The 17878-nt window shown below is 46.0% G+C and overlaps 2 protein-coding genes across 2 annotated transcripts; one reads left to right on the forward strand and one right to left on the reverse strand.

The window, feature by feature from the left end:
- The first annotated feature begins 357 nt into the window (after positions 1-357).
- LOC102945909 (olfactory receptor 52K2) lies at positions 358-1299 on the forward strand. The gene has a single exon (XM_007069926.2). The coding sequence runs from the start codon at positions 358-360 to the stop codon at positions 1297-1299; it is 942 nt and encodes a 313-aa protein (XP_007069988.2).
- Positions 1300-5258: 3959 nt separating this feature from the next.
- Positions 5259-6205, reverse strand: LOC102944560 (olfactory receptor 52R1-like). The gene is given in 2 exon segments (XM_027832051.2): positions 5259-6028; positions 6031-6205. Coding segments are annotated over 2 exon segments (945 nt in total).
- Positions 6206-17878: the final 11673 nt, after the last annotated feature.

The raw sequence follows: 17878 nt of genomic DNA on the forward strand, positions 1-17878 counted from the left end.
CTCAGGACTGAGCTTGATAAGTCTATTTTCAGGCAGAATTTTCATGGACAGTTCATAGTGCATCTAATGTGAGGAGTGTAGAGAAAAAGAAACATTGATTTGAACTGCTACAGAGCCCTCACTTACCACTAAAAGCCTCTGTAATGGGAGTGGAATGGCTGCAGTGCAGGAGCCAAGAATAGGCTATTTGTCCCTCACACTTTTTGTGCCATTAGCACAGGACACGTGAAGAACTAAAGCTGAGAAAACACCACCTTGTCATGGTCCCATCAGACGGTTACTGATTGTTTTAATGGTTAGTTACAGGGGCAGGAAGTAGCCGTGCCGTGGAACTGAACATACGCAACCAGCCGCACCATGGCAGCTTCCAACTGGACCACACCCCACCCCTCCACCTTCATCCTCCTTGGCATCCCGGGGCAGGAGGCGGTGCACATCTGGATCTCCATCCCTTTCTGCTCCGTCTACATTCTGTCCCTCCTGGGGAACGGCCTCCTCCTGGCTGTTATCAAGACCGAGCCGAGCCTCCACGAGCCCATGTACCTTTTCCTTTCCATGCTGGCGCTCGCCGACCTGATCATCTCCACCACCACCCTGCCCAAAACCCTCTGCATTTTCTGGTTCAGGGACCACACAATTCCTACCAACGGTTGCCTGGCCCAGATTTTTTTGATTCACTCAATTACTTGCATGGAGTCCGGGTATATGTTGGCCATGGCCTTTGATCGCTACGTCGCTATCTGTAACCCGCTGCGACACTCGGCCATCCTCACCAATCAGGTCGTAGCCAAGATAGGGCTGGTCATTGTGATGAGGGGGGCCGTGTTACTGGGCCCACACCCATTCCTGCTGAAGCAGCTCCCGTACTGCAGGACCAATGTCATTTCTCACACCTATTGTGAGTTCATGGCACTCGTGAAACTGGCCTGTGCAGACACAACGGTCATGAGTGCCTATAGTCTGGTAGTAGCGTTTCTCGCCGGGGGGTTAGATTTTATCCTCATTGTCCTGTCCTACATCCTGATCCTCCAGGCTGTCTTCAGACTCCCCTCCAAGGAGGCGCGACACAAGTCGCTCAGCACCTGCAGCTCCCACGTCTGCGTCATGCTGGTGTTTTACACCCCTACGATCTTCACCTACCTCTCCCACCGCTTCGGCCACATGGCTCCCCACATTCAGATCCTCATTGCCAACATTTACCTGCTCTTTCCTCCCATGATGAACCCCATCATCTACGGGGTGAGAACCCCGGCGATCCGGCAGAGGGCGCTCCTCATCTTGGGCATCAAACCAGCCTGAAGGCTCACGGGACGGGTCAGTGTCTAGGGAGCAAGGTCCATGCAGGTGACATCAGGGCCAGCAAGGCCGGGGATCCAGATGGCCCAGTCACCCCCCGATGTGGAAACCCACCTTAGCCTTGCTGAGCAGCGGGGCTAATAAACACGCTTGTCTGGGTCTGCGGTACAACACAGTTTTCATTTTTTACTGCTCTAGAACATCTTACTTATTAGTCATTTCCACCCAACCCAGCAAGATCAGAGCCTCATTGTGCAAGGTGCTGTATGACATACAACTAGAAACCGTCCCCGCCCCCTGAGATTCAATCTTGGCAGACAAGATGGACCAATTGTGGGCAAGGTGGGGTTGTGGTCACCCCACATCACAGGTGAGGGATGTGTCCCTGGCAGCCCAAGTACTTGTCCAAGATGACACAGGGAGTCTAAGACAAAGCCAGCAATTGCTTCAGTGCACCAGCCAACCTCTCTGATTGGGGGTGAGGGGTAAATGTCTCCTGGGAAAAGATTAACCCCTTTTGTGAGTGTCTTGCACCTGGTCTGGTCACTGTCAGGCAGAGGAGATTGTACTAGACTGGACTCCGGCCTGAGCCAGTGAACCCAGATCTGAGCCCTGGTCCGGAGCCTTGACCACAAGGCCAGGCACCTGATCTACCACATGGCAAATTCATGCTCATCTGGCTGCATCTCCCTGCACCCACCATGCACGCTCTCACTCCCAGGCAGTTGCCACTCTCCCCCCCACCATGTGCCCTCTCACACCCAGCCAACTGCCACTCTCCCCCTGCCACACATGCTCTCACACCCAGCTGGCTGCCCCTCTCCCCTCTCATAATCTTTCACAGGTTCCCAGGCCAGAAGGAACCTCTCTGACTACCCCATCTGACCCTCTGCCTGGGGATAGTAGGAGAGACCTGTGAAGGGGTAGGAGGGGTTCGCTCTACAGCAAAGAGCTTTGGGAAGACAACTATGACTGGGACTTGGCAGAGACCTAATGACTGGAAGTTGTAAAGGAATGTGGGGAGGGGGGTGTCTCTATGGACTGGGGGCAGAGGACAATAGGGCTGGCAACAAGGGGATTTCCTGAAGGACACTGAGTGGCTCAACAGTGTAGTACAGTTTAGCATTGCATTACAGGATCTACCACTAGTGAGGGGACCATGCCCGTCTCCTCTTCTCTCTACCATCCTCTCCTAAGGAGGTTTGCTGTGCGTTCACCTCTCAGCCCCACCTCCCTGCTAGGAGCCAGGCGCCTGCTGGTGCCTCTGGCCCAGCTCCTCAGTCTGCATCTGGCACTGTTAATGTGTCTGGCATTTAATTCCTGCTCCTAGGGGGCAGGAAGAGGCCAGACACATGACTGCATCTCTGGCCCCCATTCTGCTCACAGCGACCAAGCATGTTATGATGCTGCACTCCATATGTGTTATGAAAATATACTTATGAATATGAATATGACACAACTGGAATATGCTTCATGCAAAATACCTCATGTAATGTGTCATTAGAAAGGTTGTCATTTGCTGGATATGATTATTCTATTTGCATGCATGTATCATTTTTGTAAAGGAAGTTAGGGATATTATCTTGTGTATTTGTATTTTATGTTCAAGACTTTGGGTCACTCCCTCTGCTTACACTTCAGGGTCTTCAATGGGGAAGCCAGACATGGCTTAATTGCCCATTAGCAGAAAATAAAGCTGAACCTTCCTGTGGATGTGTGGTCCAGCACATAAAGAATGGAGACTGGGGTCTTCAGTGACATGTCACCTGATACTGGAATCTATTTTAAACCTTGTACTTTTCCATGAGAAGCTGGGGAGGGGGTCAAAGTGAGACAAAGGACTTCTGCCATTTGCCAAATCTATATAAGGGGGTGAAGCAGGACAATGGAGGTGGCCAGTCATGAAGAAACTCCCTGTTTACCACCTAAGATGTCTGCTGGAATTAACAAAGACTGAACCAGGGGGAAGGATTGGGCCCAGACTAGGAAGGAGTCTAGTCTGTGAAAGAAGCTTAATGGAACATCTCTGAGGGTGAGCTATTACATATAACCAGTTTCTTAGTGTATTAAGCTTAGCCTTGCATGTTTGCTTTATTTTTCTTAATGACTTACTTTGTTCTGTCTGTTATTACTTAAATCCACTTAAATCCTCCTTTTATACTTAATAAAATCACGTTTGTTTATTAATAAACCCAGTGTAACTGTTACCTGTGGGGGCAAACAATTTGTGCATGTATCTCTTTCAGTGATAAAGAGGGCGAACACTTATGAATTTACCCTATATAAGCTTTATACAAAGTAAGGCAGATTTTTCTGGGGTTTAGACCCCCTTGGGTCTGGGTTTCTGAGTGCTGGAGATAGGTACCTTGCTGAGCTGTTTTCAGTTTAGGTCTGCAGCTTTGGGGGTGTGGCCCAGACCCTGGGTCTGCACTGTAGCAGGCTAGTGTGTTTGGCTCAACAAGACAGGGTTCTGGAGGCCCAGGCTGGCAGGGAAAATGGGCTCAGTGGTAATTTCAGCACATCAGGTGACAGTCCTAAGGGGGTGTCTGTGACCGAACCCGTCACATGTGTGTCTGCCTCTCTCAGCCCCAAACCCCTCACAGAGGCTGGCCATGTGTTGGTGTCTCTAAACATTCTTCCCCACATAGGGGCCAGCCATGTGTCTGCATCTCTTGGCCTCATTCCCCTGACAGGATCCAGGCATGTGTCTGCATCTTTTTGCCCCATTCCCCTCATAGAGGGGCCAGGTGTGTGTCTGTCTTTTGGCTGTGTTCCCCTCCCAGGGGCCAGGCGTGTGTCTGTGTCTTTCAGCCCTGTTCCCCTCACAGGGAACGGACATGTGCATGCATCTCTCTGCCCCATTCCTCTCTTAGGAGCTGTGTGTGTGTCTGTGTCTTTCTGTCCCTTCCATGCACAGAGGCCAGGCATGTCTACATCTCTTTGCCCCATTCCCCTCACAGGGGCTGGCATGTGTCTGTACTGTGTCTTTCGTTCCCTTTTCCCTCACAGGAGTTCGGGGGGGGGGGGGTCCACCTCTCTCAGCCCCATTCCCCTTACAGGGTCTAGATGTGTCCGAGTCTGTCTAGACTGTTCCCCTCATGGGTTGAGGCATGTGTCTGCATCTGTCTAATGCATTCCCCTCACAGCATCAAGGTGTGTGTCAGTACCTGTTGGTGCAGTTCCCCTCACATGGGCCAGGCCTATGCCCAAGTCTAAAAGGAGCCCTGTGTGTGTCTGCATCTCTCAGCCCAAAGGGCCAGTGTGTGTCTGTGTTTCTTGGGCCCATTCCTCCACCAAGTAGGGATGTGTGCCACTTACAATCCATTATTTGCAACAGTGTTGCCGTCTATTTCAGGAATAGTGTGTGAATTAAACTGGGATCTGTTCAGGGTTTGGTTTGGGATGGTTTCCAGTCTATGTATGGTGCTATGCAGCTGTATAACTGATACCAAACGTTAATATCTGTAGTGTATAGGATTAGAGGAGTATCCCTTGGAATAGTTTGTGTGCTCTGTAACAGAGCTCAAAGTGTTCTACATTTCAGAAGCCACCAGAAACCAGCCAGTTTCTACCTGAGCCTTGAACTTCAGGGTATATTTACTAGACACAGTATTTTGGGACCCACCTGTGGCCAGGTAATTTATTCACATTATTTTTGTTGTACAACAAACTATAGCTAAAAGCTGATATAAACCATTGAGAGAGATGGGTGACAGAGATCCCCACCAATGAGCCAGCCAGCGCCCAAGCAGGGGGTATCATGGGAGCTGAGAGAAGAGGTTTCTTCCTTGGTCAGGAAGGGAAAGGAAGAGGTGCCTTCCTGGGTCAGGAAGGGAAGGTGGAGCCCCCATGGAGTCCATGATGACATTTCTATGATCACATACCTCTATGAGTGAATGGGTCAGAGGCCATGGTGATGAATGTTTTATATTCCTAGATTAAATTAGACAGGCACACACTGCTCAGATTCCTTTCTGCTGGAAGTTACGGAGCACCCTCTCCCAGATCTGTTTAGTTTGCACCCCATACACAATAGGGTTTAACATGGGGGGCACCAGCAAGTAGAGATTGGCCACCAGGATGTGGACATGGTGGGGGACATTGTGGCCAAAGCGGTGGGTGAGGAACGTGAAGAGGGCAGCGATGTAAAACGCAAGGATGACACACAAGTGAGATGCACAGGTTCTGAAGGCCTTGAGACGGGTGTCAGTGGATGGGAGTCTGAGCACAGCTAGGAGGATCATAGCATAGGACACGGAGATGATAAACAAGTCAATCCCCACCACCATAAAAGCCACAAACAGGCCATAAATGACACTGACTGTAGAGTCCCCACACACTAGCTTCACCACGGCCATGTGCTCGCAGTATGAGTGGGAGATGAGACAGCGCTGGCAGAAGGGCAGCCTGCGGGCAAGAAGGGAGAAGGGGCTCACCAGAAGGACTCCGCGTGCCAGCACCAGGCTCCCCATTGTCACTATGGCTTGGACGGACAGGATGCTGGAGTGACGGAGGGGGCAGCAGATGGCCACATAGCGATCCAAGGCCATAGCCATGAGTATGCCCGACTCCACTGATGAGAAGGTGTGGACGAAGAACATCTGAATGAGGCAGACATGGAACCCAATCTTCCTGGAGTCCAGCCAGAAGATGCTCAGCATTTTGGGCAGGGTGGACGTGGACAGGACCAAGTCAGTGATGGCCAGCATGGCCAAGAAGAGGTACATGGGTTATGCAGGCTTGGCTCAGTCTTTATAATGCAGAGAACAATGACATTTCCCAGCACGGCAATGACATACATGATGCAGAAAGGGAAGGCGATCCAGAACTGGGCCTCCTGCAGTTCAGGGATGCCGACCAGGAGGAAGACGGCAGGGTGGGATCGGGTGCTGGTGTTCAGACATGACATGATGTACTGTTCTTCTCCTACCTAGTCTGGGAGAGCTTTTACTCTCTAAACAGGCAGCAAAGAACCCATGAGGGCTGATTCAATTCTTGGGAAACAGCGTGCAAGTGAGTTACTGAATATTGGATCAATTTCCTCTGTTCAAAATACCAGCTCCAGGCCCAGGACAGCAACTTACACAGAATCACTGGAGTTAGAGATTGTGGCAGTGCAGTCTGTCTCCTCAGGAGGCTGAGGTTTTTTGGTTTATTTGTTTCTCACCTTTGACATTTGATTCCCTTTCCTCTTCTGGCTTTCTGTGAGAACAATGAAGTGTTATGGGAAGTAGTACACTCTGAATCTTTTTCATTTGTCCTTTGTCAATCAGTGCAGCATTCTGTCTCTCCCTTTTGATCTGTCCCAGAAAACTAGGGAAAGGAAAGGACAAATAGGCAAATGCATAAACCTGTGTGAAAAAAACCAACTGGGATGGGTATTGGGCTACTAACGAATGTGTGAGCCAGGTTAGCCAAACCTCGTTGGAGACACAGGTGCGGCCTTTTAGCAACAGGCAGCCCCAGCTGGAGAAAACAGGATTAAAACCCCGGAAGCCTCAGGAGAAGGGGACTAGTCAGAGAAGTTCAGATTCAGAGCTGGTTAGTGAGTCTCTCGTCAGGGTGGGCTGTAACTTTTGTGCCACTGTTTTTGAAACAATGGTGGCTGTCCTTTCTTTACAAGCTGACTTATTTTTGTACTGCTGAAATGGCTAGAAACCCCACCTGAGACTGGGACCCCATTGTGCTAGGGCACTGTCCAGTTCCCGACCTAAAGAGCTTGATGTTTAAATAGCAAAGATGGACACAAGATGGGAGGAGAAACAGAGGCACAGAGAGAGGACTTGCCAAAGTTCTCAGGTCAGTGAGAGAGCCAGGAATAGAGCTTTGGTTTCCAGTCCCATACTCTAGCCCCAAGATCCTGCTGCATCTCAGTGCAGCTGCTTCTTCATTTTGAAAAAAATGGAAAAGGCCTTCAGGTGCTGGCTCTTAGGCACTATGGCTAGATGCTGGTGTCATCAGTGCTCTCTCTCTCTCTCTCTCTCTCTCTCTCTTGCGGTGTGTGTGCGGGGTTCCAATAGGAATTAGCTCAGGGAATGTCTATGGCCTGTCTTATACAGGAGGTGAGACTAGATGTTCATAGTTGTCCTTTCTGGCCTTGTTATCTATGAAGAGGTAGCATTCCCCACCTGTCCATGTACTTTGGACAGTGCACACTTGTTCCCTCTGTTATATTTTCATCAGACTTGTATGTTTAAAGAACAGGAGTACTTGTGGCACCTTAGAGACTAACCAACGTATTAGAGCATAAGCTTTGGTGGGCTACAGCCCACCTCATCGGATGCATAGAATGGAACATACAGTAAGAAGATATATATACACACACAGAGAAGGTGGAAGTTGCCATACAAACAGTAAGAAGCTAATTAATTAAGATGAGCTATTATGAGCAGGAGAAAAAAAAACTTTTGTAGTGATAATCAAGATGGCCCATTTAAACAGTTGCCAAGAAGGTGTGAGGATACTTAACATGGGGAAATAGATTCAATATGTGTAATGACCCAGCCACTCCCAGTCTCTATTTAAACCCAAGTTAACGGTATCTAGTTTGCATATTAATTCAAGCTCAAAATTTTCTCTGTGGAGTCTGTTTTTGAAGCTTTTCTGTTGCAGAATTGCCACCCTTAAGTCTTTTACTGAGTGGCCAGAGAGGCTGAAGTGTTCTCCTACTGGTTTTTGAATGTTATGATTCCTGATGTCATATTTGTGTCCATTTATTCTTTTGCATGGAGACTCTCCAGTTTGACCAATGTACATGGCAGAGGGGCATTGCTGGCACATGACGACATATATCACATTGGTAGATGTGCAGGTGAACGAGCCCCTAATGGCGTGGCTAATGTGATTAAGTCCTATGATGGTGTCACTTGAATAAATATGTGGACACAGTTGGCATCGGGCTTTGTTGCAAGGATAAGTTCCTGCATTAGTGTTTTTGTTGTGTGGTGTGTGGTTGCTGGAGAGTATTTGATTCAGGTTGGGGGGTTGTCTGTAAGCGAGGACTGGCCTGTCTCCCCTGTGAGAGTGAGGGATCATTTCTGAGGATAGGTTGTAGATCTTTGATGATGCGCTGGAGAGGTTTTAGTTGGGGGCTGAAGGTGACAGCTAGTGGCGTTCTGTTATTTTCTTTGTTGGGCCTGTCCTGGAGTAGGTGACTTCTGGGTACTCTTCTGGCTCTGCCAATCTGTTTTTTCACTTCAGCAGGTGGGTATTGTAGTTTTAAGAATGCTTGAGAGAGATCTTGTAGGTGTTTGTCTCTGACTGAGGGATTGGAGCAAATGCAGTTGTATCTTAGAGCTTGGATGAACACAGTGGATCATGTGGTGTGTCCTGGATGGAAGCTGGAGGCATGTAGGTAAGCATAGCAGTCAGTAGGTTTCTGGTATAGGGTGGTGTTTATGTGACCATTGCTTATTAGCACAGTAGTGTCCAGGAAATGGACTTCTTGTGTGGATTGGTCTAGGCTGAGATTGATGTTGGGATGGAAATTGTTGAAATCATGGTGGAATTCCTCAAGAGCTTCTTTTTCATGGGCCCAGATGATGAAGATGTCATCAATGTAGCGCAAGTAGAGTAGGGGCATTAGGGGACAAGAGCTGAGGAAGCGTTGTTCTAAGTCAGCCATAAAAATGTTGGCATACTGTGGGGCCATGTGAGCACCCATAGCAGTGCCGCTGACTTGAAGGTATACATTGTCCCCAAATGTGAAATAGTTGTGGGTGAGGACAAAGTCACAAAGGTCAGCCACCAGGTTAGCCATGACATTATCGGGGATACTGTTCCTGATGGCTTGTAGTCCATCTTTGTGTGGAATGTTGGTGTAGAGGGCTTCTACATCTATAGTGGCCAGGATGGTGTTTTCAGGAAGATCACGGATGGATTGTTGTTTCCTTAGGAAGTCGGTGGTGTCTCGAAGATAGCTGGGAGTGCTGGTAGCGTAGGGCCTGAGGAGGGAGTCTACATAGCCAGACAATCTTGCTGTCAGGGTGCAAATGCCTGAGATGATGGGGCATCCAGGATTTCCAAGTTTATGGATCTTGGGTAGCAAATAGAATAGTCCTGTTCCATTGCATGCATCCAATAAGTTTTCAATAACTCAGTTGATTGAGCTTCCACCATTTTGTTCCCCAAGAAGTCAATTTCACAGCCTACAGGTCTCACTGTCAGGAAACTCTTCCTGCCATTTAGCTTAAAATTTCCTTGTCTTAATTACATCACAGTTCTCCTAGTCCTCGTTACTTAAATACATCTCCATTCCCTGCATGGAAATGGACCAAAACCAGAAAAATAAGAATACTCTATTTTCATTGCAAGGGGATGCTATAAAGGCCAAAACTATAACAGGGTTCAAAAAAGAACTAGATAAGTTCCTGGAGGATAGGTCCATCAATGGCTATTAGCAAGATGATCAGGAACTTGACCCTACACACTGGGTGTCCCCATATATCTGACTGACAGAAGCTGGGACTGGACAACACAGAATGGATCACTTGAGGACTACCTGTTCTGTTCATTCCCTCTGAAGCACCTGTAATTGGCCACTATCCGCAGACAGGGTACTAGGCTAGACAGACCCTTGGTCTGACCCAGCCCGGCTATTCTTTTGTTCTTTTGTCCGTGTTATTTTTGACTTAATGGGACAACAATAGGCCTGTGATCTATGAAGGTATTTATATAGCTCCTATCACTGTAATGTCTTTACATCTCCTGGATGTTAATTAATATCTCAACAAAGCACCCCTGAGAGAGAGAGAAATGTTTTTATTCCCCATTTTACAGATGGAGAACTGAGGTACAGAGAGATGAAGTGATATGCCCATGGTCCACGGCTTTCAGCAAAAGACCAGGGAAGAGCTACAAGAATGATTTCAAGGCTGAAAAGCACGCTTTACTGTCAGAGCCATCAGACTCTTAGTCTGTGTAGATTCAATTGACTCCCCTTGATGGAAAGCAGATCCATTATGTGAGGAGGGGTCTTTCATCTAGCAGACAAAGACATACAAGATATAATGACTGGAAGCTGAACCGAGACAATCGGGAAATAGCGTGCATATTTTTAACAATGAGGGTAATTGACCATTTTAGCAACTTACTAAGGGATGCAGTGTACTCCCTATCACTTCAAACCCTTAAATCAAGGTTGAACTAGAGCATATCTTTAGAAAGAGACACCCATGCACCAGGTACCGGGCGGGAGGCAGGAATCACTGGACGGAATTCTAGGGACTGTGTTGTACTGGACTAGATGATCAGACTGGTCCCTTCTGGCCTTAAAATGTGTAACCCAGAATTCTGAAAGTGATTTATTTCATAGTGATCAACTTTAGACTCCTTGGTTGGATCTAATTTTCAGAAAATGCTGAGCATCCATCTTCTGAGAGTAGAGCCCTTTGAGGCGCATCAGTAACTATAGTAACAAAGTAATAAATAATAATAATAATTAATAATGAACAACAACTACCTCCCTCCAAGATGGCACTTTTCACCAGCAGATCTCCTAGCAGTTTAGGAACGGGTCAAGATCATCATCGACAATGAGAATGCAGTACATGTTTCAGCTAAATGTATAGGAGAGGTATCAAATTGACAGACAGTTCAGAGTAAAGGGTCCAAACCTGCAGTCCAATACACAGACAGCCCCAGTAATATGGATAGCCAATTAACTGACTACACCTCTAGTTCATTACGAAAAATATTCAAGAGACCAAATAACCAAAGATAGCCCATTTTATTGTCTAAGAAAAAGTAGTACAATACGAAAGGTAGACATACGTACCCCTCTTTCTGGGAAGCAATTCCAGTCTCGCAGCATGTCCATCTTATACAGTAGGTATGCTTCAAAATACACCCCAAAACCATTTATATTTATAGCACAATTGGTTACATATTAGAAAGCACTTTACATGTCACCAAAGATCCAACCCACCGCTTTATTAACTTGTTGTTCTGTACCTTACCTTGTTTCTGTTTTGGATGCTACATTCCAAACAATTTGCCCTTGAAGGTAACTGTACTAAGATGTAGATAGGCTTGGAGACACTAGATTTTTATAAGTAAATGTTGATAAATATCAATTTTACCATACACACACTGACACAGAGACCCATTTGCAAATGGGTCCCCTGTTCTTTGAAAACATTTCTCATCACCACCCTGACAAACTCACCATACCAAACACAAGTCTTACAGAATATTTATCCATACAAATAATATGTAAAGTATCTGCAGAAAGCTCATAACTTGTCAAGATTCATAATAGTCATTGTGAGATGTATGTACAGCTAATATTTAAGGAATAACGTATTTATATTGACAATGTGCTTTATGGGCTTGGAGTAGAAATAAGTCACAGGAGATACAGTAATGTGTCTCAGAGATGGTCCATTCAGTCAAGGAAGAGCTGTCACCTCGCCCTGTCTGACTGGTGATGCAATGCAAGGTTCATCTTTAGCTTCGTACAAACACTACGACTTTCAATGTAAAACCATCAGAGGCAATGACAATTAATCAAAATCACTTAAAGGTGAAAAAAATAATTTAGAGCCAGACTGGGGTTCACCCTGCCTGTGACTAGAAACAAAAGGCTGTTTTCAGTCTATCACAGAGAAGGAAAAGCACTCTGTATCCATCCACAGAGGAAATGCTTTTCAGAGTGGTTTCAGAGTAACAGCCGTGTTAGTCTGTATTCGCAAAAAGAAAAGGAGTACTTGTGGCACCTTAGAGACTAACCAATTTATCTGAGCATAAGCTTTCGTGAGCTACAGCTCACTTCATCAGATGCATACTGTGGAAACTGCAGAAGACATTATATACACAGAGACCATGAAACAATACCTCCTCCCACCCCACTCTCCTGCTGGTAATAGTCTTTTCATGAACATTTGGATCCTGGTTCTTGTGAAACCAGCCAGTTCTGCAACAGACTGAACTTGGGAGGCGGGCGGCGGGGAGAATCTGCTTTGTTAAATAGGAAAGGTAATCAATAATAAGTGTAGACCCAGGTTTGCATTTTATGATTTTCTTTTGCAATGTAACAATTTGTTTCCATCATTCTATCCTGTTTCTGGTTTTAAATCTTTATTCTTTCTTAAATAAACCGATTTTTGTTTTTATTACAAAAGCTCACAAGTGCCATGTGTCAAGGTTCCTTCCTCACTCTGAACTCTAGGGTACAGATGTGGGGATCTGCATGAAAATCTCCTAAGCTTACTTTTACCAGCTTAGGTTAAAACTTCCCCAAGGTGCAAACTATTTTACCCTTTGCCCTTGGACTTCCACTGCCACCACCAAACTTTATCTGGGTTCCTGAAAAAACGTAGTTTGGACACGTCTTTCCCCCCAAAATCCTCCCAACCCTTGCACCCCACTTCCTGGGGAAGGTTTGGTAAAAATCCTCAACAATTTGCATAGGTGACCACAGACCCAAACCCTTGGATCTTAGAACAATGAAAAAGCATTCAGTTTCCTTACAAGAAGACTTTTAATAGAAGTAAAAAAGAATCACCTCTGTAAAATCAGGATGGTAGATACCTTACAGGGTAATTAGATTCAAAACACAGAGAATCCCTCTAGGCAAAACCTTAAGTTACAAAAGAGACACACAGACAGGAATAGTCATTCTATTCAGCACAGTTCTTTTCTCAGCCATTTAAAGAAATCATAATCTAACACATACCTAGCTAGATTACTTACTAAAGTTCTAAGACTCCATTCCTATTCTGTCCCAGGCAAAAGCAGCCTACAGACAGACACAGACCCTCTGTTTCTCTCCGTCCTCCCAGCTTTTGAAAGTATCTTGTCTCCCCATTGGTCATTTTGGTCAGGTGCCAGCGAGGTTACCTTTAGCTTCTTAACCCTTTACAGGTGAGAGGATTTTTCTTCTGGCCAGGAGGGATTTTAAAGGCATTTACCCTTCCCTTTATATTTATGACAGTAACACAGGAGTGGTAGTTTAAGGTAAGACTGATAAACAGGGCAACGCTGCTTTTCAGGGGCAGGGAATCTGGGATGTCTGTGAATAGCCAGTATCAGGGGATGTTTATCACAGACGACTGATTCAAAGGGATTTGGGCACTCCGGTGCTCCTATTATTAACTTGCAATGCAAAGTCAGGGCTGGCTCAGAGGAGAATTCTTGACTGTCAGGGAGCTTATTATTAGCCTCCATAAGAGAGGTTCCCTCTCACTGAGGCAGGAGCTAATAAAGTGACTCACCATCCTGGATGTCCTGAGAACTGTCACTCACAGGCACAAATTGATGAAAAATATTTCCATTAATGATAAGCAAAACACAAATTGTTAACATCAAAGGTCAAAATATACAAAGTAAAGAGTCTTAAATCAAACACTCACATGGTCTCAAGTAGCCTGGCTGTACATTTCAAAGTTATACTACTTTACGTTCTTGAATCTCAGTGTCTGCTGTCATTGCTTATTTATTGTCTGACCCACCCCCCAGTTTCCTGCAACTGTGAAAATTTAAATCAATAAACATTTCAAAAAATGCAAAATAGTTAAGGAAATATAAATTGATGAATAAATTAAAATGCTTAAAAACAGAGAGATTATCCTTCAAAACGATAAAAAAATAAAAACTGAATTCTGCCAACCCTAGACATCCGACCTCTCACAGTCTCCTGTTTTCGAAAGCCAAAGCTGACGTCAGCTGTGCAAAGTGTAGTGGGGCCCTCGACATGGGTGGACACAATTGTGGGAAGAATGTTGAGAGCTGTGAGCTGCCACGTGAGTGAACCCCTCCACAGGGTGATCTTTTCGCATACATGCTCCTGTCAGCCGGCTGAGCCCCCCCGTCTCCCCTGGCGTAATGGCTGAAAAGACTCAGCTATGAAGAAGTCAGTTTCCCCAAGACCCCTGACTCACCACCAATTCCCCTTGCAGTAACACAATGCGAGTTCGTGAGGAGGATGAACTCGGATCCAGCAGCATGAGACACCCAGCTGCAGGGGCTGGAGAGTGGGAAAAGCTTTATATACAGCCGGAGGGTGTCCATGGAGGTTCCTCACCAGCTGGAGTCTGTCTCTCTGGGCCACTGACATAGCTGAGGGAGCCAAAATTACACACTTGGAGGTGAATGTTGTCAGGAAAAGGTTCCCCCCCGCCCCGATCTGTGAATGAGACACCAACACCAACTCCTTTAAAATGCGAGAGAAGAAATAAAAGGACACTGAAGTGAATTTTAGTTTTCTCCCTTTCTGTTGGATGGATCCAATACCCCGTTTTCACTAGCATCTTTGACAATGGGATCATAGCTCTGGGGAGGAGCATTTCTTGGATGGGTACTATCGAACCTGTCTATTTATCTTTACTGTATTCCTCATAGTGTTGTCAAAGACCCATGGTGTTGTCCTCTGCTAGCTGCAGCCAAATATAATACACAGGTCCCACATAAATAATAGGATTTTTTTAAATTGGTCTTATTCACTGACAGTGAAAGAGGTGTTTTTTTTTCTTATAAAGGACAGTATCACAGGAACATGTGAATCACCTACTAAGCTCTTGGACTCAGTGATCTCTTGTGGCAATAAGTGATGTGAAAATATGTTTCCTGGATTCATAGATCCCAAGGCCAGAAAGGACCATTGTAATCATCTAGTCTGACCTCCCTAAACAGGCCAGGAACTTCCCCAAAATATTTTTGGAGCAGATCTTTTAGAAAAAACATCCAATCTTGAATCAAAAATTGTCAGTGATGGAGAATCCACCATGATCCTTAGCAAAGTGTTCCAGTGGTTAATTACCCTGACTGTTAAATATGTTCACTTTATTTCCAACCTGAATTTGTCTAGCTTAAACTTCCAGCTATTACCTTTTTCTGTTAGACTGAAGAGCCCATTATTAAATATTTGTTCCCCATGTAGGAACTTATGGTCTGTAATCAAGTTCCCCCTTAACCTTCTCTTCGTTAAGATACATAGATTGAGCTTATTGAATCGATCATTGAAAGGCAGGTTTTCTAATCCTTTAATCATTATTGTGTCTTTTCTCTGAACCCTTTCCGACTTATCAACCTCCTTCCTGAATCGTGGACTCCAGAACTGGACATGGGATTCCAGCAGTGGTCACAGCAGTGCCAAATAGAGAGGTAAAATAACCTCTCTGTGCCTGCCCAAGATTCCTGTTTATTTATTCAAGGACTGCATTTGTCCTTTTGGCCACAGTGTTATGCTGGGAGCTTGAGTTCAGCTGATTATTTCCCATGACACCCAATTTACATTTGGTTATATGAAAACACATCATGTTTGCTTGCGCCTAGTTTACCAAGGAATGAGATCGCTCTCTACCGGTGATCTGTCCTCTTCATTCTTTGCTGTTCCCCCAATTGTTGTGTTATCTGAAAATACAACTAATAATGATTTTATGTTTTCTTCCAGGTTACTGCAGAACTGGAATTAATTTGCAAACTGGACACCATTAAATTAGGCTTGAATAAGGACTGGAAGTGGATGGGTCATTACACAAACTAAAAACTATTTCCCCATGCTAATCCCGCCCCCCCAGTGTTACTCACACCTTCTTGTCAACTGTTTGAAATGGGCTATCCTGATTATCACTACAAAAGTTTTTTTTCTCCTGCTGATAATAGCCCACCTTAATTGATTAGTCTTGTTAGAGCTGATATGGCAACACCCATCTTTTCATGTTCTCTGTATATCTATATCTATATATATCTACATATCTTCCTACTGTATTTTCCACTCCATGCATCTGATGAAGTGGGGTTTAGCCCACAAAAGCTCATGCCCAAATAAATTTGTTAGTCTCTAAGGTGCCACAAGTACTCCTGTTCTTTTTGCTGATACAGACTAACACAGTTACCACTCTGAAACCCGTCAACATTCAAGTTGTGTAATTAGAAAAGTGCACTCTAATTGTGTAATTAGAAAAGTGCACCATCCACTTTTCACCACAGGCCTGGCCCTCTGTCCCTCCTCTTCCCCTTGAGGTCCCCCCACGCCAAGCCAGAAGCTGAAGCTGGGCCAGGTAACCTGATTGTTTTCAAGGTTAGTTACAGGGGCAGGAAGTAGCTGTGCTGTGGATCTGAACGCACCCAACTGGACCACGCCCCACCCCTCAACATTTATCCTCCTAGGCATCTCAGGGCTGGAGGCGGCGCACGTCCGGATCTCCATCCAATTCTGCTCTGTCTGAGCCTCCTGGGGAACAGCCTCCTCCTGGCTGTTATCAAGACCGAGCTGAGCCTCCACAAGCCCATGTACCTTTTCCTTTCCATGCTGGTGCTCGCTGACCTGGTCGTATCCACCACCACCCTGCCCAAAGCCCTCTGCATTTTCTGGTTCTGCAACTGGGCTATTCACACCAATGGTTGCCTAGCCCAGATTTTTTTTGATTCACTCACTACCATGGAGTCCGGGTTCATGCTGGCCATGGCCTTTGATCGCTACATTGGTCCATAGCCATCACAATACAATTTCCCCAATACCCATCACATGTGCAACACGTGACCCTGTGAAAATATCCCTCTCACTTTCCTTGTTCAGCTAACGTCACCTGCAATTTCTGTTTGTCAGACCTCAGTCTCACACACATTACTGGATCAACAGACTTTTGCCACAGTATCTGGGGAACCATTCACCCCATAGGCCATCATCAACATCTTCATGGCAAATCCGGAAGTAATGTAGCCTCTTTGCAAACCGAGCGCTGCCTGGATCCATCTCTGGGAAGGCGTTTACGGTGATCTAGCTGTATATTCACACAGTGGCGGTCTTGCTGTGCTGCAGAAGATTGTGTAGTCCGTGTGATTGCTGGCCATGTAGTGACATTTCGCGATAGGCCCAATTCAGAATTTGCTGCTCTTTCACTCTAGTAATGTGTCCGCAGGAAGAAAGTTGACAAAACTGACCCAGCACTGATGGGGAGGGATGCTGGGTTCAGCTTTCAAAATCCTCACTCCTGATCTTGTACTGCCCCTTGATACAGAGCAGCTGCTGGAGACCAGGAGCATTGAAAAGGGGAGCCCAGAACTCCTCAGCATTCCTCAGCCCTCCCATATTGCACATGATCGTTAAAGCAAACACACCCCGGCCTTGCAAAAGGGGTGGCTAAAACAATTCCTCTATTTTAGACAGCACAAGAGATACCCACTGTGATGGGTTCTCCCCCCCGGGGTGCCACTTGGAACTGGGGTACAGTTTAGATCTCTGTCTCACCAATCCAGGGTCCCTCTTGCACTCTTGCACTGTCCCTCTTGCAATGTGGCAAGCTGAAAATCCCTCCAAGGTTGCATTCACACCAACATCCACAGGCAGGGACCACACCCAGCTGCGTTAACGAATCTCTGACCAACCACCCATGAACCCACCATCGAGAAGCTGCAGCCAAAATACCCCCAGGTCTCCAGCCTAGGACACAAGAGCTGTACCGTTCTGTCCTGGTCAAAAGCCTGACCAGTGTGAATTTATTATCCAGTCCACCCCTCCCTTGATGTGAATAGGGTGATGCACAAGCTTCTGTTAAATGAGCTGAGGTTTTACTCATACTTCAAGCAAATTACACTGTTTTAATTAAAAAATAGAACACATATTTATTGACTACAGAAAGAT

This window comes from Chelonia mydas, chromosome 1, assembly GCF_015237465.2.
Source record: "Chelonia mydas isolate rCheMyd1 chromosome 1, rCheMyd1.pri.v2, whole genome shotgun sequence".
Taxonomy (NCBI): domain Eukaryota; kingdom Metazoa; phylum Chordata; order Testudines; family Cheloniidae; genus Chelonia; species Chelonia mydas.